Raw genomic sequence first — 27,706 nt, forward strand, 5'->3', positions numbered from 1 at the left:
AAATACTAGAATAGGAGAAATCTATCATACAAAAAAGTAACAATACTATTTACATTACATTGTTAAATTATAGAAAAACAGTGGTATTATTCAAAATCCATCTCGAAATGTAATATTAAAAATATAGCAAAATAACAATCTCCACATATGTTTCTGCCTTTCAGCTATCTCTTTCTATGTGTCCATTTTTTGTTGACTTAGCTGCTATAAAAAAATTAGTTGTTTTTTAATGGTATATAATGCTATATAGAAAGACAAGATTATACTAGGCAATTAGATATTACTATACACTAAAAAAATGCCAAAATGAGTTTTAAATTAGCAGCCAATGCATAACAAGGAAAGTTTATTTAAGCCAAATCAATAGACCAAAAGACCTATCTTAGACCAAGTTAAGCCTAAAATGTTTGTAAGGATGTTGCAGCTACAATGCATGAATGTAAAACTCAAAGTTACAAATAGTTAAAACACAGACACATGTAGAATCAAAAATCTATGATAAGAAAAACTTTGGAATAAAAAAAAAGCTATTATGAAGAAGGAACATTTGTATCTATGTATTTGTGTGTATGTGTGCGTGCGTGTGTGTGTTTGCATGTGTGTGCAGAAGCGCACAATGCAGTTTTGCTTAGGTGCTACTTTAATGACATGGAACATGACTTTTGCCATTTTAGAGCACATACAAAATGCAGTGATCTATATTAAAAGTCCTAACCAAGAGGCTCTTGGCTCTTTTCTTGGTATATATATATATATATATATATATATTATACACACACACACACACACACATTTAAACATTGCAGATTATTGGTCAGAAAACAAACATAGTACCCACTGTATTTTATATGTTGTATAGATTGAATATATGTATTACAGTTTAGTATTGTTTTGCTGTTGGTAAAAAAAATGTAAAAAAGCAAAAGTAAAACACACATAAAGATGGACTAGCAATGCAGTTTTTCAGTTTTAGTGTTAACATTTTACACCTGCACAATACATAGTGAAAATTGAAAATCTTGGCACTGTGTTTTACTCGTGTTTAGTGACGGTGGATGGTGCCAGTTCTGGCAGAGGGAATGACAACTTGCCCTCTTTTGTGTTTATTAATCTAGAAGTCAGCAGGTTTTTTAAGGCTTTGTGATGATAGTAACTGCACACTGCCCTTTCAGTTCATCAGCTGAATTTGCAGGTTTCCAGGGCAGATTACATGTCTGGACTTTTGTCCTCTTGGGCCATTCCTTATTATAATAAGTGATGTGCTAGAAATCAGGTTTTCTTTCCAATGGTCATTTTTAAAATAAACAGGAGAGAACCTACTTCTCCAGGTTTCTATAAATTTGATTTCTATGCTTTCAGTGTGTCACCAATATACTGTAAATCAAAATTGCATTCAAGATTTCTCTTGCAACATCTAACATATAACTTAGAGGGCACATACCCTTATTGAATGGCATTCCTTATAAGTAAATTAATTAACTTTAATTCAGGTAAAGGTAGCAGAAAGGTTCTCATACATTTCCAAACTCCTTCCCCTTCACTTAAATTTAAAATGGTGTATTTTAATTTGTAAAAATATACAACAGTCAAGTTATAAGAACATAAGAAAGTGTTTTTTCTCTAATAAAATGTTATGTATAATTCCCTTTTATAGGCATAAAAGTAGGCTTCATTTTCTTTTGTGTATTTGTGCTTCTATCATCAATTTATGCATGAGCACTGTTTGGTTTTGTATGTGTATTTGTGTGAACAAGTGTGACAACATGCTTTTTCTGAGAAAAAATGGTTTCTCAGTGGGAAAGCATCCATCTTTTTTGTGCCGAACTGGCTTGCCCCAGTATGAAATAGCCATGTTGCTTAGTTACAGGAGAGGATGTTCGTTCAAGGAAAAAGCCTATGAGTAGACCTCCCTCCCTAGGGCCAGTGTTATCAGAGTGGACACAAAACACAAGAATATTGGACCCCAGCCAACATCAAAGAATGGACATAGTGAAATAATATGTAACTAGGAAAGGTATACCCCCTTAATCTTTTTTTGTTCAAACAATAATTTATTTTGCGTAGCATCATGAGAAACAAGAATACCATGAGTCTTTTTTTGCAAGCATTAATAACATTAAATGGTAATAATAATAATAATAATAACAACAACAATAATAATAATAAGCATAATCATAAATAATAACATCTAAAGCTTAAAAATTCATTATATTTACAAACCGTTATCACACATTGCAATCATCCTTGCATGAAATAAGTCCTCAAAAATGATAAAAAATAACTTTTAAATAACTTACCATCTTGTGGTAAACATAACACCCATTTAAAGGCATGAGGAAAGGTTGGAGTAAAGATTAAAACAGTTAAAACAGTTTATAAATGTTTTCTCAAAAGAAACAGCACAAACAATTAACAGCTAACAGTAGCTGGGGCTTTAAAACGGAAATGCTACCTTATTCTTGTTACGGATTCCAGGGGAAAAGGGATGATAAACAGCAAGCAATACATATTACTACTCATGTAGAAGCTCCTGCAGACAGTTGGGAGATTTGAAAATCTCTGGGACCTCACTGTCCAGCTTGCAGATGACCTTGTATATGGCCTTCTTCCAGGAAGGATCAACATCTTTGCCTGCCACAATGGCATTGAAAAACTCCTGTAACGTGATCTGTGCCACTTCCAGGAATCGCTCTGGAACCTGCTGATACACAAAGAGGCAATGACATTAATAAATGTATTATATTTCAATCTCAGGTCTCTGATTAACTAAAAAAGGACACTGGGATGCAGTATAGCTCACAAGACAACAGAGGCAGGAGCGGGGAGAGGGGAATAGCTGATCTGCCGAAACTGATGAGACATTGTGAAATCCCCATAGCACCTTTGTGCAACATCCAGCCCTGTCGTGCATGTCTTCATCAGGTTTCCCTTCTTCTTTACCTTTCCTCATGTATGTGGCCATGTTCTTCTTTATTTTGGTTCCTTGGCCCCACCTTATTTCTGCCTTGTCATTGTTGTTCTATATATGTGTAGTTTGTTATCCCTCCTGTCCCAGTTTGCAGGAGACAGCATTTTCAGGGCAGGTTTTTAAAGCTCAAATTTAGCAAACTGGATAATGAAACATGCTTCAAAGACAGTGTTCTTTAGTGAATTTAACTCTACATTCTTTATGGGTCTAAATTCTATGTATCTTTTTTCTCATCACATAACATAATCTCAATATAATAATACAAATTCTCTCCCGTAATAAAAAGAGTATTTTTTATTCAACATCTGCTGCACATGATCTAATTAAACCAGTCTAATTACACGGTTTGTAATGAAACCTGCAGCTGCTGCTACTACTTTGCTACTTCTCAATTTAAAAAGATTAGAAATTGCTGGAAATATTTTTATGTTTAATGAACTACTTTGTAGTAGTGTTTGCTACTTCTCAATTAAAAAATATGACAATGGCCAATTCTCATACTAATCCCCTCCTTGAAGTGTACACCTTCACTTGTCCCAAGTGCTTTTGTCTTGGGTATCTCCCCAAGGGCCACAGCCTTCAGGGGTCATTTGTTTGATTATGCTGACTGTCCTTAGCCTTCACAGTACATAATAATGGCCTGACATAGCAGCCTGCTTGCCTTCTGTGTCCTGCAGATACTCATCATGAATGTCAGGACATACCAAGGTTAGTGGTCACTGGGATAGTGCTTGTAGGGATAGGGCTTGCCAAACGCACTTGGCTGATGAATGAATGTCACATGGACTAGAAACGGGGGCAGAGAGAGAAAGAGAGAGAGATAGGTGGGGGGTGGTAAGGATTACAGAGGTTATAGATATCCTACCTCTCCCAAACACCCCCACAACCCAATTGACAACCTACTCCACCCTCTGTTTTTCAAGCTCCTTCTTGCTAAAAGCCGTTAGTAAAACAAAAGAACGATCCTGACATGACACATCGTGATGAAAAGGGAAAGAGAGCAAGGGCTGCCCTCCTTAAATCTTCCAGAAGAGGGTCTCAGTGTGTTCCAAACTTCTATACTAATTTGGTTCAAAATTATTCAAATGTAGGCACTTTTACAATGTTGTCTTTACCCAAATGATCATTTATTATACATTTAGGACTTTGCCTCCCATTCAAGGCACTCACACAAGTGACTGGGTCTGCAATTACCTACTTGCTATTAATATGTTCGTATTTGCATATTTTAAAATGATCTAAACAAGTAGGGTAAACTCTTCTGCCAAGTCATAAAACATAAAGTGCTGAATTGTTAGGAATGTTCTAGTGATGAGTTATTTTACTTGTTGTTTTCATTACAAAAGGGCTCTGAAATTAGAGAAGAGAAGAGAAGAGAAGAGAATAAAATGTCAAGGAGAAATTGGTATTTTGGATCCTCTTGACGGAGAGAGAGAGAGAGAGAGAGATTCTTGTCAAAAACCCTTTTGTCTGCATCTGCTGAATGCTTGCCCAATAGCATGCTTTAACAGTTGTGTGACCTCCTCTCCTCACATGGATCAACTGTTTTGCTTTTGTTATGGTCATTGTGAAGGATAGGTCTCTACCTTATAGTAAATACAGCTGAATAGTGTGGCAGACATTTACACATCAATATTTCATGTGGTTTTGTATGACCCTTTATTTGGTTAAAAAAAAAAAAAAAAAAAAAAAAACACAAACGGTAGTCACTTCATCATACATACAGTCACGTCATATACATTCCTGCAGTGTTAATTTGTGTGTATTATTCTTTGCACTCCTGCTCAACTAGACTGTGGTAACAGCATAGGAGTTGTTTTTTGGCTACAGGATGTGTTTTTTCTTTGTACAAAAGTGCTCACTTATTTTAATTTCACAGTAAGCAACTACTACAAACTAGTACAGCATTTCTTTGTTCACAGCATAAAATATTATTTGTAATAATGCCTTAGTGTGCATTAGTATGGATATGGGTCTCCAATGTGGTTGCTCCTGTGTGATCTCTTCTTTGGCCAGTGTGGAATTGTCTATGTTGTGGCAAAAGGGATATTATATTGCCCCTCCACTGAGAAACACAAGCTGAGCAGCTGGGGGAGGGTTAAGGCAGACAGAATGTTGAGATCAGCGGCTCTAGCACTCACCCTGCTTTGCGTGTGCATGGTCCCTCTAAACAACCCCTGTAAATCTCTCTGTTTGTTGGGTAAATATTGCTTGACAACAAACGTAATTCCTGATAATTGATGCACAAACCAATGACTAAAAACGTGATCTCCAGTAAATAAGCCCACCACAAAAGTCTATATCTAAAGTTCGCTTTAGAGGAAAGTCCTTGTTTCTTCATCAGAGTTGATCATTAAACTCTTTTCCCTTTTATTGCTGCCCTTGCCACACAGCCCCTACTCAAGCATGGTGTATATTTGCTTAAGTGAATTATATCTGTTGTCTAGTAAGAACATATTTGACATATTCTTATAAACTTATTTTTAACAAAATTTAAGAGAGAAGGGTCTATGACCTAGAGGGAGGTCTAAGCCTAAGCTTGGCTGGACCAAAGATTATAAAGTCATTTGTCTCACATTGCAGTCAAATGAAAGAAGAGATGGGGGATGGTAGAGAAGGAAAAAGAGACATTCTTGGGGGCAGGCAAAATGTCGGAGCAATAAAGAGACAATAGAGAGAAATAGAGGGGAAGGGGTGGCAGTGTGGTAAAAGGGGCACTAGATGAAATGCATTTACAGGTGATATTGATGGGTCTAACCCACCCCCTCCAAGCAAATAATGACAATCATAGAGCAGGTGGCTTGTAAGGTAATGAGGTAAATGACGAATCCCACTAAGATGCACATGCATAGCTTCCACAGAGAAAACTTTTCATTCTCATGCCTCATTTTTAACTTGTATAATATGGAATTCAATACTGTCACATGCATGGACATAACAAAATCGCTGTAGTTTCTCCAAAATCCCAGTCAGGGGAAAACAGAGAGCAACTGAAAAGTATAAAGTATAAACACATTTATGATTCCTCTTGCTTGTCTTTTATATTTCATTCTAAAATTGCGGTTGCATTATATTCGTTCTATATTTGTTCTATTATTACTATAATTATTTCATACTGCAATTCCTATTCCATTATTATTATATTTATATTATGTTACTATATCTCATGCTGTGTTTATGTTCTTGTGGAATTTTGTTTATATATACATTTATAATCTCCTATAAAACATATATGAAACAAATGATATGTACGTATAATGTAAGTGTATTTAAAACATAAGGTTATTATTATGTTAATGTTTTTTGACTTTACCCTCTGAAGTTAATGTTAAAGTTAAAAGTCTAAGGTTTGGTTATGGTAATCAGTCTCAGTCTCTTGCCTGTCAGTGCAAGTGTTGCTGAAATGTTGTAGAACAAAGTAAGGCACATATTATATTCATCCCTTTCATTTAATCTCTTTTGCTCCACTACGGCTTGTAAAGCATTTATAACAAATCATGTATGTATATCAAATATACAAAAATAGCCATTTAATATGTAGACCAATATGGCTGTATAATTCTACAGAGGCATGTTAGCATAAACTACCTCAGAGCCATGGTAAAACCCCTTTCTATTTAAGGCATATTTGCAAGAAATGAAATGGCTGTTAACAGCCTTGTCTGATCTGTCACAGGTTATTTCATGGCCCTCAGTCAGCAAGTCAGTAATAGAAAGTTTATGTCACATCAGCAAAGGAGCTATGTAATGCCCTCCTATGTTTAGGATCCAGTTAAGCTGATTTATGAGCACCAATTTGACCGATGCCATTTTAATTTATTTCAAAAGATGTAATGACATAAATGTTTAAACAGTTTTGTTTTTGTTTAATACATACCTGTTGCCATTTCTTTTAAGTAACCTTCAAATTGCATCACTGTTCACAAAACATATTAAGCATATGCCACAGTTCCTTAGAAATAATTAAATGATTAAATAAGAATAATTATTAAAATAAATAATTATTATAAATTATAAAAAAGAGAAAGGGAGCCTGCATTTGGCTAACATTGGGTAGATGGCCTCAGTGATTTTTACCAGTACTTTATACATTTATTATAGAATTTTTTTTATTTACTAATTTTATTTAGTAAAATATATTGTTCATTTACTTTCTTAGAAGAATTCTGACACAGAATGAACTTAAAAATGCAATACAAATACCATGAGGGGAATAATAAGAGTTCTCCAGAGATTACCTTTGCTAATGATTAACCAGTTTAAAGAGAGGATCAGTTCCCACTAGAGTAGTAGAGGATTACACAAGTTCAGCAAACAACCTTATCAACAGAGATTTGGAAAAGGTCTCTTAAACTTTGTTAACTGCAGTCATATTGATTTATTTTCCTTAGCAGAATTTGGGCGAAATTAATAAAATGATTAATATACAGCTACATTTGACATGGTGCTAAGAGCAGGTAGCAAATGTGTATTACTGTTTTTTTTTTAATTGTTTACTATTTGTGTTGTGTTGCTGTATTTTACCAAACTATGTTTTTCATCGACATATAAGAGGGGTTGAGCATTGGTCATTAATAAGCATAATGTCACAAAAATTATACATGATAAATTCTAAAACCGACATGCTGCTCACTGCCGTAGTAACTTCATGAACAGATCTAGAATTTTTTTGTGACATTGCTTGGCTACCACATTTTAATGGATTTCATAATTCTGTCCCTATATTTTATTTTAATATTTACATTTTGAAACGAATCACCTTTGTGCACCTAGGTTAATTATTTCAATAATTTTCTCTGAGGGTGAGTAAGAAAAACAACTGTCCAGCAGCATCTGAGACAGTGTAGATTTGAGAAATTAAGCTATTCTGGTGTGAAGCTTGATAAGAAAGGAGCTATGGCAAGGTTTTATTTTCACTGAGCACTAGACAAAAAGAAGCCACATTTTAGCATATGGTCCTAATACACTATAGGCCTATGTGTTTGTGGAGACTCATTCTAATGAATGCATTCAGTTACTTTAAAATGCACCCACTGCTGACACAAATGTGCAACACACACACACACACACACACACACACACACACACACACACACACACAGCTTATCTAGTCTCTGTAGAATCTACTGACACCATACATGGGCTAGATGGGTATAACCCCCCTAGTATTAAGTTGTGGTGCAAATGGAACTATGTTCTTTGGAATGATGGTGCTATATCCAAAACTTTTGGGATGGGTTAAGGAGTTGGGGGTGAGGTAAGGTGGTGATTATCCAACATTCTAAACTCACTAACCCTCTTTTCACAGAATGCAATAAAATCCTCAAACCAATACTCCAAAATCTAGTATACAGCCTTCCCTGGACAGTAGACAGTTGCTCCAACAAAAGCAGGATAAACTCATTTTAATACCTTTGATTTCAAAAGAAACAATGAATGAGCAGGTGTCCCAATCAAATTCAAATTCAAAATATTGTGATATATCTACTCTTCTTCGAGAACATTTAAATATGTGCATACACTTTTCTGTTATACCATTATTGTGAATGACTGAAGCATTAATATAGTATATGTACTCACACATTAATATTGCAGCTAGCAAACACTGAATGTGCTACAATGCTTGGAGACCAGATCCAGATCAAAGGAATGACAATATCCACTTGCATGTAATATTAGTCTATCATTAGTATTAGTATTTGCATTTGTACAGGAATATCGAAATTATATATTATCATTTATATTTGTGATGCATATTTGCTTCATAAAGGATAATATTGAATATCTGAAATAAATTTTAATGCATTTAATAATTCCCTTTTTGAATTACATCCATGTGCTATTATACCATACTGTTCGATCCAGCGAGTGTGAGCAAGACTGCTGTGACCTGAGGGCTCTCAAAGACAAGAGTTTACATCATCTGAACAGAGTGACTCTTTATATCACATGACAAACCCAGATGTCACTACAGAACACTTATTGTGATTGCTGCCATCCCACTGTTGCCACCTCAGCCTCAACACTACAATGGGCACAAATTTATCTCGGATACATTTAGATAGTATCTTTAAGTGTTATTCATGACATAATTTGCCTACTGAAGCAGCTTAGACTTCCTCTTTTATTTTCTTTGCTAACCTAGCCATATTTGAGTATTTTAATGAATATTTAAAAAAAACTAGAGTAAGGCTGCCCAAATATTGAACAGAGGGTCAGTCAGTGTTCAGAAATCAGAGAAAATTAAACACCGCTTGTACACATGCTAGAATAATACAATGCAGGCTAGCAGAGTGTTGAAAAAGTGTAGAAAACCAACTTTCTGCGGGAGAGCCACGAGCAGATTCAGATGCCGGCACCCCTGTGGCAGACGCAGTGGCAGCTCTCAATAAAGGTACTTTATTGATAACATCCTTTTCTCTTGAGCCAGACTGAACACTCCCTTAGAACAAGGGTAAAGGGAGATACATGTCAGACAATAGACGGTGGCAAGTAAAGCCAGTGTCTTTGAACTTTTCCCTGTCTCTAAAGGACAATTAATAATGAAGGCCTTTGGGGTAGGTCACACCAGACACGAACAAGAGGAGCAGCAGACATAAAGAAAAGAAGGGGACAGAAACAAAAGAGAAGAGAGACCTGGGGAAGGGGGAGACTTGCCACTGATGTTTGATGATTTATCTTTTTGTGTTGGGGTATGCTAGTACTGATTAGAGGATACTATATTTGTATGTGCTATGCAACTGACTGACTGTGTCTTGAGAGAAGATAAATAAAAGTGTTTCTTTAAGTAATATTATTAATGAGAAATAAAGATACCAACTACTAATAGTTACCAGAAATTTCCTTTTTTTTATATGAAAACAGAGAGAGTATTTAGGAGTAGACACCCCTGTTAACCTAAAGACTTTTTTTTTTTATTTGCTGTGCAGATACAGCCACAATCTCTCTTTCAGAATTAACTCAGATTTCACAGCGACAGAGAAAGAAAGCAAGAAAAAAAGACTTGGGTTGACCATGGAGGAAAAGAGGGAAAAGGAGAGGGAAGGAGAGGGGGCTTTGGGTCAGACTGTGTGCAGACTTGAGAGCTTTGACAGAAAAGCCTTGAACTGTTTTGTGGGTGAAAGACGAGACCCTCCCAGAGCTGTCATAAAAATGTCTCCTTATCCCAATGGGGCCTGGGGACCCCACCCCTCTTAGAACTCTTGAATGGTGCTTGTGATGTGATACAGTAAGTGTCATGGCTGTTCCTGAGAACCAGAGACTGCAGTTATCTGGCCAGGAAAACACCCCTTTGACTAACAATGCTAGATTGTGCTGCAAAATTAAACAGGTGTTCGCACATAATCTCATTATTCAACAGAGAAACAGTTTAAGTTGCTCCTCACTCCTTTTTTTAATATTCATACTGCTTATCCGGTATTTCACATTTCACAAGTGAGAAAATTGGGACACCCCATTAAAATGTTAACATAGTTAAACATAAGTTCAACTTATATTGCTCCTTATATTGCTTGGTTTGCTCTTGATTGTTGAAGTGGGTGCAGTCACAATGGCAGAAAGACACAGCAGAAGCTTGATTTTAAAGGGAGAAGTACATGGCAAGTGGCAAGTGGCAAGATTAAAGTATGCCAGAAAACACATCGACAAAGACCAGGACTCCTGGATAAATGTGCTTTGGACAGATAAATCTTGAGACTCGAGATTTTACGAAGGTTTCTCTCTTGCACACCTCCCAAGAAAATGTAATTTGTGTAGTCTCTTTCTGATGGTACGTATGTACTTTGATATCAACTGTGGCATGAGCTACCTTTAGGTCCTGTGATGACATTTTAGGATGTAGGAGACTCCTTTATGTATCGTCTTGTTTGTTTTTTTGGGCAGAACCTACAAGAAGTCCTGATGTTGGCAGTTGTTTTAAATATTCTCCACTTGTAAAATATTTTGTGGAAAGTGAAATGGCTTTCTAAGTGTTCTGAGATCTTTTTAAATCTATTTGTATATAAATCGACAACCATCTTTTTAAAGGCCTCGGATAGCTCTTTGAATCTCAACATAATGATACTGCTCACTTCAACAACCAAGAGCAAACCAAACTAAGTGGCTGAGGTTTAAATATAACTTCTTCAAGGCATCTACAAGGCAGGCCTTAAAAATGTGATGGTACATGGTTACAAATTTTCAGAGATGATAAAACATGCCAAATTCAGAATTTACATGTAGACTTTAAGTAGAATTAATGCACAATATCTTTAAATCAATTGACACTCATATGTTTTTTTCATAAACGCTTTTAAAGTCAAGAGGTTTTGCATGTGATGCTGTGAGTTGGGCCTTATCTGAATTCATTACATCTTCATGTTGATAAATGAGTGGTAATTATATGTGAAACTGTTCTATACTGAAGAAGAGTCAGGATGAAGAAGGGGGTTAAAGGATAAACAGCTGAAATTGAAAGAAACAGCAAGCAAAGAGCATGCAACATGAGAGCAGGCAAGGCAATTAATGGAGCTCCTTTAATTGCAGCCTCTGCTTATTCCACCATGAGGAATGCGACAATTATGTCATTAAAAAGTTTGTAATGGGGAAAGGAGAAACAGCAGAACAAGAGGGAGAAACAGTTTGAAGAAGAAAAAAAAGTCAGCAGAAGAGAACTTATCGAAAGAAAGTGCGAAAGAAAGAAATGAAACGGTCTTACAACTATAAAGTCCTAGATGAGCAGTAAGTGCATTACTGGGGCACACTGACAGACTTCATTAACACCAAATGACCAGCAAAACAGAGTACATATTCGACAAGATGAATATTTGTCAGATGGAGTAACTTAACTGCACATTTCAGCCCTCTTGGTTAACAGGTAGAAAAGAGAATTCTGAGTAGCAACAAAAAAAACTAAAGTTGAACTGTTCCTCTGGACTATGCTGTGTGAACAATTTTGGGTGACTGCTCAGAGGAAGATAAAAGAGATCACCACAAGCTCAAATTTTCCTTGTGCAAAAAAAAGCATGCTTTTACACCTGCCCACCCTGTTCTTGCTATGCAAATCAATTTCTCCCTGACTTTAACTTCTTCTTTTGCAACAACAGTCTTATTCATGGCACCATGCCGTTTTTTCCCTAGCCATGCAAATTCCACATTTATATATGGAAATAGGCAACACCTCCCTAAAACACGTTCCTGGTTGCAAAGGCGTGGCAAGCACAATTTCTTTTCATATCTGTAGTCTTAATAAACCTTAGACCTAACAACCTAACAAACAATGTACGAACACTGTTTTAATACTCAAAGTGGAATGCTGTGGAAACAGCGCCTTGAGCATAAAATGTGAACATGGATTATTATATTTGACAAGGACACTTAGATCACATGCACTGCTAGTTTTGCCTAGACAACACACTAGCTCACTATTTTATCTTATTAGCAAGTGGAAGAGGAGGATGAAAGAGAAGGCACCTGGCTTAATTAAACACTAAATTGTTTACAAAATTCTAAATTAACAATGTATTGTTTAATTATTTCCAGATGGTACATATTTGAAATGAGTTTCTATAATTTATACATATACAATTATATATATATAATTATATCATATATATAAAGTTTCCTATATCTTTCTTTTGTTCATAACGTAATACACTTTTTGTTTTTGGGATGCTCATGCATTGTATAATTTAAAGTTCTATAACACCCCCTGTTTTTCTGAATTTATTTTTTTATGATTTCACACAATGTACTTAATAATTGGACTGATGCCTTTGTATTAACAAGTATTTAAAAATATTCAAATGTTAATGCTTTTAAATGAGCATTAATTTATTTCTTCTCCCTTTTCAACTAATTCAAAACTGCGAAATACATAGATCATTATAAAACATATTTAGCAATAGCATCGGCACATTTGTTAAACGACAAAAAAAAAACTATTTTAAACAGTGTACCAGATCTGATCCTTGTTTGTAATTACACTGATCTCCTGTCAGTTACTGAAAAAGACACTCCTCAATGCCCCATTACTCCACACTCATCACCATCTGTTTTGCCTGAAAAACATGGAGGAAGCTGGTAACCCCATATTGCTGTAGACAAAAACATGCTGAACAAACAATAGCACAATAACAAATGTGCTAAAAAAATTTTGATATTTTTTTAAAATGGGAAATAATTCTGAAAGAGATGATCAATGTTCCTTTAGGACAGGTATCATATTTTGGATGAGTTTAATACTTTTACTCTTTCTTTGTGCTGCATCGTTACCCTTTACAATTATACAAATGGTACAAATAATTTCAAACCCACATTATCACCGGCAGAGTGCTAGAAAGCACTGTCACCGGGTTTGTTGAAGCCGGCTTAACATGCTGCCGTTCTTCCTTTCACTCCGCTGCTGCATTGAGAACACTAACGCTAGAACTTTGTTAGTTTATTCCAAGATGGAAGAACCACCAGAAGAAAGACCATCTTCACCTCCTTCAAATACTTTTTTGTAGTTTTGTTTACAAAGAGTTAAGCTCAGTGTTTTAAGGTGCTCTCCTCATATGTTTTTACATACGAAACACTTGTATGTGGAATGTTGCTGTCAATTCTGATTAGCATTTCTTTTGGGCAAGTTTGTGGATGGACTCTGTCTTGTACATTCCTGTCCTTATACTACAGCCAAAGGAATTGTGACAGTCCTTAAGTCTAAGCATTTAAAATAACATAAATAATGATATTCTTTTGACACAATACTTATACTTTTACTTTCAGTAGTTAAGTAGTACTTTTATTTTAGAACAAACCACTTGCAATACTGAAGTACAAAAATGATGAATACTTTAGTACTTCCACTTAAGAACGGTGCTTAAAGAACACTTCTACTTCTGCTCAAGTCACTTTTTTAAAAGAGCACTTGTACATTTACTTTTTTCAAGTCTGGGTCTCTAGTACTTTATATATGTCTGTATACGGCACATGTGCATGCACGCACACAGGCACACAGACATGCAGACATACACACCTGTAGTAATGAACAAAAGCTCACCTCAAAGTCATTGGCCTTGTTGTAGTGCATGTTGAGGGCACGATAGAGCTCACAGTCTCGACTGACAGACAGTTCCTCTGCTCCAGTCACACCGTCGTTGATGGCCTGCCGTGCAAACTTTTCCATCTGGATGTAGTAGAACTCCCGGAAGTTGCTAAACCACTTGATCAGCTGAGAGGTTATGCAGCGGTTGAACTTTGAGGAGAAGAATTAGAGACTAGGTTTTAAGATTTGTTACAAGTGGTAAAAATAGATGTTTTGTGTTCTTGGAACTGTCCATTTTATATTGATGACAAATTGTAGATTTTCGACACTGCATATATATATATATTTGTAAATACTCAGCTCTCCAGCTCTTATATCAAATTACTGCATAAGAAACAATATTTATTTCTACAAATGTGTTTACTTCACATTGTCCTTGAGGATGATGGGTAAGCAAATATGCCCTCAGCTGTGACAGAGTGGTCAGGGTTTTGCACGATCGGCACAGATATTTGCTGTTGTGCACAAATTCAAACAGTTCAGGGTTGAGTGGATGAAATTATAATTGTGTCAACAGCCTGTAAAGCACTGACAGCAAATTTCCATTTCAAGTAGCATAGTTAATTCTGATATGCCCTAGGGCAGATATCACCGCATCCCACAACCCCCCCCCACACACACACATACACACAGAAACACTTGAAACACACAAGGTGAAATTGAGTGAATACATCAAATTAAATAAAACATCGCAACATGTTAGCTGTGCGACAGTTGGTGAGGTTTTAGATGTGTATGCCACATTATTTAGCGAGCTTGATGATATGCTATGCTTATCAGAAAAACCTTTTTGTTATATTACAACACCTGCAAGGTGGACCTACAAGGTAGCTGCTGAAAGCAGTGTATTTTGTACCATCTAATTTTGAATCAGCACAAAAAGAAGTTTGTTGGCCATATGTGCAAAGACCTACATGACAGCCACAATTGCACTTCTGAGATTTTGTGCATCTGTGCATCTTTATGTCTGTGTGTATGCAACTTATCCTGAGTCGTCTTGCATTCCTCATCCTTTTCCCCTAAGAATGCTAATCTTTAAAACTAACAATGAATAATATCTGTCAGTAGTGATGAGAGCATGTATCCTGTAACCTGTGTTTAGATGAAAGCTGAGGTGGAAAGAGATAGAAAGACAGACAGTGGGGGAGATAGAAACAGATTGAGGATCATGAAGTCATGTTGTTTGTGGGTAGATGTAATTACCATGTAGAAACTTGCCTCTATGCTCTCAAATTTAAAATAATGAAATAAATGAGAATTTACAGTGAGAAGATATGAGGGAGAGACCTGTGCCAGTGGGCTAATAGCCACTGAGTGGTCAGGCCATGAGTGTAATTACACCATCACTGTGAGCACTTCTCACACACAATTGACCAAAAAATATTAAGTCATCATTCAAAGGCCACAGTCAGTAGAAGTTCACACATGTACTTTACCCACATAAGATTTAGAAATTAAGGCTGAGGGGACCACCGGTGGCAAGAAAGTGACTAAAATAGAAAAGAGAGGTAGATAGATAGATAGATAGATAGATAGAGAGAGAGAGAGAGAGAGAGAGAGAGAGAGAGAGAGAGAGAGAAAATCAAGGGTATATGATCTCTTGGTCAGCTTTGTTACAATTTATTTTACACTGAATTATTAAATTTACAGACACTGAAATAAGGATCCCCAGGCTCCAGTTTTTCACCAACCCAGCCCCCTGCAATCTTGATTCTGTATAACAATCTTGATTTTGAATAACAAATGAAACAGTACAAAATTATAGCAGGATGCTCACTGGGGAATGTAAATTGCTTTGACATGGAGATAAGGCCTTCTATTGTCATACGATATTGTCTAAAAAGAGGGATGCTGGCAGAGAAAAGGAGAAGATGCAAGGAAAAGATTTTTTTCAGAATCAGAATGCCACATGGATGGCAAAATGGTGAGCACAGAAGAGTAAGTCCAGAGATTTAATGGAAAAAATTGCCACATTGCTATAACATAAAAAGTTAACAATTAAGGATCATGTCATCTGCTTTAAAACTCTCTTACACTGACAAAACACAAAGTGGGTTAAGTGTCAAAGCGGGTTAAGTTTTACACACAAAAATTTTCAAATCATTAATTTATGTACTTTATACCTTAAATTTGTACTTTTATCTAGCTATGACAACTATCAATGAGGCTGTTAAAAGAGTATTCCCCTAGCAATAGAGATCCCTTTCTCTGTGTCACGGGTGGGGGTGAATCTGACCCGTTACTCAGCACATTTCCTCTGTTAGCCACGGACAATACAGGCTTTCACAGCCACCTCCCAAGTCTGTTTCAGAAGCTAGTTTCATAGGGGGATTGCACTTCTTTCACCACCACCACCACCATCAGACCCCACCACTTAAGACATGTAGTCTTAACTTGAATGTTTGATGCGCTGTGGTAGGTTGCGTAATATTCAACTGTTAATGGTATGTTATTTTAGTACAAGAATAATGTCTCAAGATATTTTCAACTCTGTGACCTTATTCGTGTTATTCATATGCTGTGACCCTGGCCCAGGAACAAAAACATACAATGACTCTTAATAATCATAGGCACTCTTGCATACCCTGTATGACTTTTGCACCTTTTCAAAAAAACTCTATAGGTTATAAACATCTTGGTATATAAGTCAAGCTTGATGCAGGAGACTCATAGTCAGAAATTACACTTCATTGGATATTGGAGCTAAATGGAACTATCTATCATCATCCTTGCCTTCAGTCAGGCCCACAGTTCAAGCTATATAGGGAGATTATAGTGAGGGCAATGTGTTACAATGTGTCACAATTTTTGTAATTGTGCCTGTACACCAACTGGATTTGAAATAGTGATTGAAGTGTACAATTTCAGTTTTATTAAGCTTTATTTAGGAATTAAAGTCAGAGTCTCCATAGTCTCCAATAAACTGATAAGCAGTTTAATGGGCAGGTGTGGACTTTTTCTTTATTATTTCTTGACAAATTAAGGAGATAAAAGATCTGTAGTTGATTTGTTCCATTTGCATAAGGAACTCTCAGTATGCAACCAAAAAGGTAATGCAAGTGAAGGAGGCCATCATTAGGCTAAAACAGTTTGAGAGAAAGAAGAAACTTTAGTAGAGTAGGCAAATCAACAATTTGCTACATTCTTAAAAAAAAACAAAACAAATGCACTGTTGAGCTAAGCAACACCAAAAGACCTGGAAGACCATGGAAGACAACTAAAGTGAATGATCACAGATTTATTTTCTTGTTAACAAACATCCTCTTCCCAACATCTAGTCAAATCAAAAATACTCTTAACATTAAACATTAAAAAACATTAAACATTAAGGAGGTAGATGCATCCTTGTCAAAGTCTACAATAGATCTTCCAGAGATGCCTCCATGAAAACAGATACAGAGTTTACTCTTTTGTGCTGAGTTTACTAGATGTAAAACACTGCCAACACTCAGGAATATAAAGACCAGACGAGACTTACAGATAATTAGCTTAAGTACTATATATATAGTGGGCAAACAGGGTTTTTTATTATCCCATTAAAGTTCCCACAAAAAATTCCCACAGGCATTAATTTGCATTAAGACAGTGAGGAATACAATTATTCTTTTAGTTATTCTCAAAGCTTTCATGAACTTATTCCACTGTAATTAGTCAGTATTCATTCCCTAACATACACACTTTTTGATCCAGAAAACACATGCCTCTATTGTTCCGCAGTGCTAATACATCTCCAAAAAAATAGTTCCCAGCACCCTGACCATTTTACAATTTACAGTTTAAAGTAGTGTATTAAAAAGGGCACAACCTTGTCTAAAACAATGTAATTGGACAAATTCAAAATAATTTATTTTTCTTAACAGTTAAGTGTCAGAGTAAGTGACTACTTTCCCATGATTACTGGGAAGTGTTGTCTGTGCGGTCATGGTACAACTAAATTTAGTAAGATAGTCCAATACTAGCCATGATCACATGCTTGCTGCAGACCCAGGGCAGGGCCAGCTGGGAGTAAGAGGACCCTCCTTTCCTCATTTGAATAATGTGGCCTAAATCTGTCACATTACAACCCCCCACACCGTACAACCACTGGACGATGCATCAACAACAAATCAGTAAGTAAGTAAATAAATAAGAGTTACCCTTGCTTTGTTTGGGTAGTTCTGCTATAGTTTGTTAGTTGCACTGATCGATATCTCACCCTTTCACTTGCCTGGTTTCACCCACACCTTCAGATTCATCCTTCATACATATACTTATTATCCCTACTCCCATCAGCTATTGCAACCAAAAGCAACAGTTAGAGATTGGGGTGAGAATTGGAGGTCCACTGTGAATTCTGCATATTTCACACCACCCAGATATCTAAAAAACAATGCAGGCAATCCAATCATTTTTTCTAATGAGCTGTTTGTAAGATGAAAGAAATAGATAGGGAAAGTGGGCATTTAGGTTTAGCTTTGCAATGTTGTCCTTCTCTAAGAGATTAAGGCCAGTTATTTTAACTAGATGACAGCATGAGAGTGAGGCAGAGAGAGACAGAGAGGAAGGGAGGGAGAAAGACAGAGAGAGAGAGAGAGGGAGGGAGAGGGAGAGAGAGAGAGCGGGAGAGAGTTGGCCGTCTGTTCAGTACCCATCTGGGCTACTGTGCACAGCCACTTCTCACGTTAACACATGGTTCATGGTCAGAGGCAGCCTCACCTTTACATCAGAGAAGAACATTTTCAGCATGTTGGAGCTAGGGTAGCGTGTGTAGAAGAACATCAGCTTGGCTTTCTTCAAGTGGTTAGGAGAGAGTCCTTCTTGGATTTGCAAATTTAAAGGTCAAGGAAAGCACATTAATATACACTTTTGTCACTGTCATACAAAAACAGTATCTGGAACATTTACTACTACTTACTACTAGTGAATTTTGACAAAAGGACAACTGTTGGTTTCAAATATCTATATAAATATAATTATAATATATCAATGTCAAAAAAAAAAAAAGGTAAATAAAAAACAGAGACTATATACACATTGTAGTTGTGTTGCACATGCATGATACACAGCAATAGTACTAATGGTATCTAATACAATTATTCATCATAGAAATACTCAAAAATGCATTCTACATCTTATTTTTAATCTTTTTCTAACTAGTTAATTAGAATGTCTTGTTTCTGGGTCCTAGCTGAGTCCCAGTCAATATGCTCAGCATTGCTGGTCAATAAATGCCTGCTTATCCTAATAAAAACTTTATTTATCTGAAGGTGGCATAGCCCTCTAGATTGGTAAACAGACGGCTGTTGAGTTGGTCCCAGGAGGAGCTGTAGCTAACTAGAGCCTTCTCACCATTACAGTTCAGCCCAAACCAATCCCCAGCTCTTCACCCACAGCCCCCCACAGCTTCCTGGCACAGCCTCAGTGCTGCCAGTTAGGCCGGCTTTAGCCACATCTGCGCTTCAGAATGGCCATGCCATTTCCTCTGCAAATTAACGGCTTTATAATTTATAAAAAAATTAAGATGCATGTGGGGCTAAATCAATGGGCCCCTGCAAGGTCAATTAAGTGGCTTGCATGGCAGAGGCCTACCCCTCCCTCTAATGCAGAGAGTTGGTGCTAATTTGCCACAGTGGCACCTTCAAGTGAGTTAATATGCTCAGTGTAGATGCATTGTGTCCATTTCACAATCAAGGTGTTAACTACAAAGAATCACGCTGATAAATTGTATGGAGAGACACTGATTAATATTAAAGATATTAAGATTATATAGGATATTAAGATTATATATACACTAAATGCTTTGTGTGTACTAATATATCCATAAAACATTCTAAAAATGTATATAATCAAATGAACGCTCAGTGGCCCTGCAATGATGCTTCATGTGGCCTGGCATGCTACTTGTGCAAGGAAAGGAGGGAAAGAGTAGAACCCTATGTGACCTCCATTAGGCTGATAGGGAAGACTAAAAGAGCATTAGCCTCTCTCTTGTGCCATCTGTCATAACACATTCAGCAAATAACAACAGTGAATGAGAGAGGAAGACGATTAGAGAGACTGGGAGACAGAAGAAGAGAAAGTGAAGTCTGATATTTCAAGGACCCCAAAGCGTATTCTGAAGCATACAGAATACAGTCAAGCCCATTAAATGAAGGCCTTTTCGCGAAAGCATTTCCACAATACAGAAGTAGAGTGAGTTTTAGAATAATTGAGAATTAGGTTAGATTAGGGAGAGAAAACTGCCAAATTTAAGGATCCATCTAAAAATGTAAATTCAATTAAACACCAAGGCTCAACAGTAACTTATCTTTCTTAGAAATTAGGCTTGGTACTTGACATTATCTACAATGAACGTTTATAAAAACATTGTAATTTTTTCTGGAAACAATGTAAATACAAAGGACAACAGAAACAATACATTAGCTTGACTTGATAAGACTGAATAACTTAATGTCCATTATTTTTTTCAAGGAAAACACCCTATCAAGAAAAATACAGTCTTTTGTACAATACAAAAATATGCCCAATGATAAAATACATCACGTAAACACTTCTGCACACAATGTAAAACTAGCAGGGCCACAGCCAAGGTCAGTCAAGGAAATAATGGAAACATGAATATGAAGAACTGTATACAGGGGGAAAACAGGGTGACTGTGCTTTATGGCCAAATGTGATGCTACATAAACAGCAGTACATGGATTTTCAAATTTGGTTTTGGATTTACTGTGTGTCATGAAAGGGAGACAATATCTACCGAAATTTGATCCAACTGCCAGGTGTAAGGAAAGAGAGGGAGAAAAACATAGGGACGATAAATCCATAAATTAATGCTAGACATCTGCTCAGCCACATGAATGACAACAAATGCACTACAGCTGAACCTGACCTCCTCTCATAAAAAATATTGTATGTTTTAAATTGTAAAAATTGCAAAATGTAAGTTTCAGCAGTATTACAACATTAAAAGGAAGAAGCAAGCACTTTATTTACTTGAGTTTATTTAGCTTAAATATATGTTGAAGTGTTGCTGCTAGAAGAGCTTGGACTTATAAAGCTTGTGGCTTTAGCAAAAAAAAATGCTAATGTCTTTAGGACAACAGTGGACCTCAGCTCTGTCTGCTACATTAGACATGCAAACTGCTTTCAATAACCCCCCACCCCCACCCCATGTGTCTTACAGGCGTACCGTGCCAGATATGTTCGGTCTCTCTATATGCAAATGCTAGAGGGAAACTGAACAAGGCTATTTTTCTTGAGATGCAAAGAGGGCGCGTGACAAGGAAGATCATTCTGTCCATGGCCAAAGACAATTGGTTGCCTGTTACTCTTTTAGAATTTGAATAAAACTTAATATTTGATTAAACATCCTCTTTTGCAAATATTCACACTGTTGTTAAAAGGCAAACTGTGCAAGTGTATATGCTTATTGGGCAGAATAATATAAGCTGGAACTTTTTGAAACTTCAAAAGATCTAGCCTTTTGCTGTGTCATTAAATAAATATGTAAAGAATAATGATTTTTCAAAAACACAATCTGCAAAGGGCAGTATAGATGTAATAATTTAATCATGGATTAAGACAATGGATTAATAGGCAATTACATAAAACAGAAAATCATACATACACATTATGTTACTTCTAAACCACTGTCAGAGTTAAAATATTAATTTAATAAATATAAACAAAGTAATAAAAAAAATTCTCTTCTATATATTTCTAAAATGGGCTTACTCAAAGTTTATTAGGCATTTAGTGGCTTTTCAGTTAAAGGTTGTAAAGAGGGAAGGGGATGAAAGATAAACAGCTACCTGCAAACACCTGTTCACACCAGAAAAAACGAGATGGATGAAAAGAAAAGATCTGCTGCCAGGCAACGGCTATTAGAGCTGCAAGTGCTTCCGTCTACAGCAGGTCTTTATGACTGTAAGGAATAAGATTTGCAGATAATTTCTAAAGCAATAAACTTAAGGGGGAGCACTGCAAAATGAGGAGCATTTAAATTAAAAAATGTTAAACATGGTTCTTATTTATGCTTATTATTTGATTTATCAATGAATACTGAAAATGTATCCCAAACTGAAATGCCCTCCTTAAACATAAGGTGCTAAGATCTTTCAGCAAAGGATCCCACTTGTCCTTTTACTTCCTGGCTTTGAAATATGATTTGCTTTGAGCATTTATGTACAAAGTCTAGCATGTGCTGTGATGAAAGACGTTTTATTATTGTGAGCCTCTCTGTGATAATTTGAGAACAGAGAAGATGGGAGGTATCGTCACCACCGCGGGGCCTTTCAGCACTTCTCCCTATAGCGCACACTTAAAAGCCCCCAATCACAGAGCTCTTTTTTAATCTTTAAGCCACTGCAGGAATACAGGAACACTGCATGAGTATGAAACATCTCGAAACATACATGAGTTTGAAATGTACTGATTAAAAGAGAAACTCAATTTAAATTGCATTTCCCCCTGTGCAAGAACTCAAACATCATTCAGGTTCTGCAGGTGTTTAACAAAAATGTTCTTCCCATCATGCATACCCTCTTTATCTACTTATTGACATCTGTTATTTCTATATTTTGTACAAGCAAAACATTATTCCACACAGAATTAAAGGGAAATAGTGAAAAAGCATCATTCTTTTGTGAAAGGATATTGTACTTCCTGAATATGGAGAGATGTCAGACATATCTTGAATGTCACTGCATTCAGACTTGATGAGTGATAAAGAAAGGCCTTCAGGGTTCCCTGGGTGTGTTGGTGAAATGGAACGATGGTGACTGAGGTGGCTAGATGACATCTTGGTCCGTAGGCTGGTTGTCTCTCTAGACAGGTCCATAGACTCAGGAGAAGATCTATCTTTACCTGGATATGGCCCAGGGGGTGCACCTAAAGGACCTTGGAAAGAGTAACCCATGAGAGGAAGAGGGAAGGAATGGCGGAAGGAGGGAGGGCTGAAGCCCATAGTTGTGGATAATGATGACGGGTGCAGAACAGGGTGGTGGTGACCCCCAGGTGGGGGATGTGATCCAGACTGATCTGCAGAGTTCTTTTTCACCACTAAAGGGAGGGCCTCAGTTTGGTCATTTGTGTTGGGCACTTGCATGTTGCTGAAAGAGTCAAGTGGATTAGGGATGATGACATCACCAAAACACTGCAAACGCTGGTTAGTGGTGTGGAAGTTTGGATTTTCACCATTGACTGCAAAGCGGTCTGGGGTCTGCACAGGTGGGAAAACCTGAGGAAGAGGGCGTGGAGGCTTTGTGAAGACTTTTACTACTGTGTCTACAACCTGGCACATGGCAGTGTTCAGCTCTTGTTTCAGTGTCTCTGCTAACTGTTTCCCCTCTGAATGCATGGGTATTGGTCCCTTTCCACGGGAGCCCTCACGCTTTGGTTTATCTCTCCCTGTTGCCATGGTCTGCTCATGAATGAGAGCTCTGGCTCGATCCAAAAAATTTTCTGGATCCAGGTCAGACATCTCATTGTCTGAGCGGTCTGGAGCAGAATCAGGGACACGATTGTCCATTCCATCAGAACGCAGACTGTCCTCTGACAGGTTCCCATCTTCATCATTCTCAGAGTCAGTGCTGTCATATATCTGATAGAACTTTTCCTGCAGCTGCCTGAGCTGTTTCTGCATGTCCTCTAACTGAAGTTTGAGTTGCCGACGCTCTTCGTGTTTCTGCTCTTTGCGAGCTGAGACGAGCTGCTGGAAACTCTGCTGCTGCTGGGGCAATTTCTGTTTTCGTTTGTTTTCTCGGTAGCCATCACGGGGGCTTGGGGGCTGAGGTGCCTCACGCTCATTCTCACTTGTGCGGAGCGTGACACTAGGAGAGTGGCTCATTCCACGAATTATGTTCTCCACCCGTGCACGTTTTGCTCTTAGGTGCTCGTCCGTAAGCCGATCAATGTCAAACTGGGTCATTGGGGGTCTGCTGAAAGGGGATAGGCATTCCTGAGGGCTTCCTCGTGATGAATTGCTGCAGGCATCTTCCTGGTGGATCTCTGAGCCTGTGCTGGAGAGGCCACTGCCCTGGAAGTTGGGCTCGCTGACTCCGTTTTTGGTTAAATTGTTTTTTAGCAGCTGGGAGATTATGGTGGCTCCAGGAAAGGGCATCATAGTATCTTCATATGAATTTGCTCTCTTTAGCAACTTGCGGAGCACATTAGACTTTTCACTGTCTGCATGCTGCACAACTGAACACTCCACATCTTGCTCAGATCCGTGGGGATTCATGGCACTAAAATAGCTAATTTTTGATTGGGCAAAAGTCACAGATGCTGTACCTACAGTCCTTTTCACTCCAATGTCAACTCTTCTTTTCTTGGTTTGTCTACTTATGACAGCTGTGCTATCATGGTCAGGCATCACTGGAACTCTTATTGTGACATCTTTAAAAGTGTGTCAGCTGGACATAGCTTGAAAACCCTGCAAGCCTGGCCAAGGAAAAAAACAATACTAATGAATAAGTTTAATATCCAAGTCCTTAGTAAAATATCGTACAAGCAGAACATTGCAGGGAATTCATGCATACTGTAATGTAATGCATCAAAATGTTTTTTTCCAATAAACAATGTAAAATATTTTTTTAAAACAATGCATGTTGAGTACCATTTGTTGGAATAACTAATATGACAAAAAGGGGTATACTCCATATGATGTTTTTTCAAGTAAAGGATAGAGAGGTCTTATTTAAACTTGCCTATAAACAGAGTAGCACTGTAAGTAAACTGTAAGGTTACTGTAAGTGCAAGTTTCTTTCTGTAAAGCAATAAAGTAAAATTTTTTGTAAAACACTGAGGATGTTCAAGACAAACTGACAGTGTAAACACTTTGTTCAGAAAGAAATAAATGTCTGTGTAACCATATATCAGGTGTTAAAAACTTAATTAATTTAATCAATTTAGTTCACTTACTTAACATTAACATAAAAACATGATAGAAATGAACATAACACTAGTACTAAGCATGATTATATTTTAATAAACACACATAGGCTAGCAGCATAGTTGTACATAGTTGTTCTTAATTCATTGGTCTAACCGACCTGTACTGCCTGTAGGAAGACAGACGCAACAATAATTCATGCACAGTCAGGGTTGAAAAAAGTTGACAAAAAAAAAGGCTGAAAAATAACTCACTTGCCATTTATTTTATTTATATTGTTTATTTTTAAGTTAAATAAGCCTTGACTTATGCTAAAGCAAACTGATGTATGCTTATATTCTTGTGCAAAAAAGGTAAAGACATAAGAACACTAGTCAGGTAACAAGATGTCTAAGCATAACGGAAAAAGTATATTTTATACCATTAGATACGCTGGTATTAACATAGGACGTCACCTACAAACCATCCTCACTAACACAATCAGAGCAAAAACTGTATACTTCAACTGTATACTTCAATACTTACGTATTAAAGTAATAAACATAACAACAATGGAAAACGGACAACACATTACACGCTGCTCACGTTTTGCGAAAAAATGAGACATTGACAATACACACATATGTGCAGATGCAGCCAGTAACACAACTAAGCACTAAAAGCTTACATGCAGAGCAAAGCATTTTTGTGAGACATGCGCTTCGATCTGGGAGTGTCAAACTAGACGGACAGTTCCTTAACAAATACAGTAACAACAAAATACAGGGAACAAGCAAGCGCATTCAAAAGGTAAATCTATCAGTGAGGTACAACATTAAGCGTTCGATAACGTCTACACAGAGTTAGATATAGAGTTTACACAAAAAAACGCGCGATATTGACAAAATAAGCATTAATGAAGTTATAAAGTTATAAAGTTTATTTGCTAATTTGATGAGCTGATGAGGACACATGCCTAATTTTGTAGTCTAAATGTTCTGCGTTGCGGTTACAAAAAAACGCACGATATAGACTTACTTATCAACTTTGAAAAGTAACTAAATAAACGACAATCACTTAATACGTGTTTTCGAGGTGAGTTTAAATGCATTCTTACTAACCACCACAACAAACGTTCACTCTGGATAAAGCGATAGGCTACACTGCACATCATAATAAGTGTTCCGCTGCAACCGAGCGATTCGAATCACAGTTAAAATAACATGTGAGGACAAGGTTACTTACTCTGAATGTGCGATGCGAGCTTCTTTTCCAGAGTCTAAGAGAGAGTAGAATTCTGTTCGCCCCGTGATGAATATCGTAATTCTCAGGGTAAGCGAATGCTGTGTGTGTGTGTGTGTGTGTGGTGTGTGTATGTGTACAAGAGAGAGAGAGAGGGAGAGACAGAGAGAGAGAGAGAGAGAGAGAGAGAGAGAGGGACGAAGCTCTTGTGCGCCGCTCCTCTCTCTAGATGGAAATTGACCGCCTCAGCAAAGAGCAGCAGCACGAGGCCGGAGCGCGCGCTCGCACCAACAAGATTCACTTTAAGATGCAGCTGAAGGAAGCAGGAAGACGGCGCGTCATAATCAACGTGATGTAACGTTCTCACCTACCAATAAGAACACACCACTGGATTTGGAGCGATACAAAACCCTGAACTTCACCGACGTGGACAAAGGTGGCCAGTCAAGAAAAGGCAATGCCGATCGACGAGGGGTAATTTAAGAACATTACTTGGATTTGAGCTACTACGCTACTGAGTTGGGCTTATTTGGTATGCAGTTTATGTAATTGCTTATTGCAAAACATAATTCTGTGTGTTTTTTAATCATATAGGGATATCATATGATGCCTGTAAATGGCAATAAATATTGACCTCTTTACAAAGAGTGTAAAGTCTGTAAAGTCAAAGCTTGTTCTGCACTTTGCTCATGTCAAAACTCATCCTACCAAATCCACACTACCTTGACTCTACTTTCTTGTCTACTTTCATCATCATTTTGTTGATAAGTTATTTAGTATTATTCGCTTTTGTATTATCCTTAAATGTGTCAATTTATTTATGAAATGTATATTAATGGTCTATCTGGGAACTGTGCCCTATACTGATCAAATGACCATGCACAGACGAAAAGAGAAATATTTATTAAAACAAAAGTTACGGGAAACAAATAATAAAAGTGTATATATATATATATATATATATATATATATATATATATATATATATATATATATATATACTTTTAAACTTTCTCGCGTCTGCATTTCATAATTATCTGGAATCAATATCTATTTACATTGTTTATCCACAAAACATAGTGCTAATGCAAAAGCCATTAGCCAATCCAGTATTCTGACACTTTTAAGCAGTTCTATTGCTCTATTCATTTAATCGGGCGCCGTTGTAGCCTATGTAATCAGATTTCTCTAACTTCTCTCTTCTCTAACAGATTTCTTATTTCGCTAACCTACTTTTCTGCGAACTATGTTTGTGCTCTTAAGAAATAGACTGAATTGTGCTACAGTCCAGTCTTCTTTTTTTCTGACACATTTTTTCACGATATTCAGCCACAATACAAAGTATCCAGATTTAATACATTGAATTATTTCTGTGGGTTGATCCTAATATTTTGTGGTATACAAAGAGTTAAATATTGGGAAAATGCAATTTATTGCATAGAATTTGTAAAAAAATTAAAAATTCAGTAAGAAAAAGGTATTTATCCATAATGTTTTATATGTTTTAGGTTAGGACGCTAGAATTAGGACGCTCATGTTAGTTATCTCATTTGCTACTTTTTAAAGCAGCTTTAGACAGTTTAAC

General features: G+C 36.9%; 1 protein-coding gene across 1 annotated transcript; it reads right to left on the bottom strand.

Annotated features, from left to right (window-relative positions):
• Window positions 1-2,226: 2,226 nt before the first annotated feature.
• prox1a (prospero homeobox 1a) lies at window positions 2,227-26,356 on the bottom strand. The gene is made up of 5 exons (XM_072690516.1): window positions 26,125-26,356; window positions 22,669-24,449; window positions 18,726-18,836; window positions 13,986-14,180; window positions 2,227-2,698 (listed from the first exon to the last, which is right to left on the bottom strand). The coding sequence occupies exons 2-5, from the start codon at window positions 24,379-24,381 to the stop codon at window positions 2,513-2,515; spliced, it is 2,205 nt and encodes a 734-aa protein (XP_072546617.1). The 5' UTR covers window positions 24,382-24,449; window positions 26,125-26,356; the 3' UTR covers window positions 2,227-2,512.
• Between the last annotated feature and the right edge of the window lie 1,350 nt (window positions 26,357-27,706).

This window comes from Salminus brasiliensis, chromosome 10 (genome assembly GCF_030463535.1).
Source record: "Salminus brasiliensis chromosome 10, fSalBra1.hap2, whole genome shotgun sequence".
NCBI lineage: Eukaryota > Metazoa > Chordata > Actinopteri > Characiformes > Bryconidae > Salminus > Salminus brasiliensis.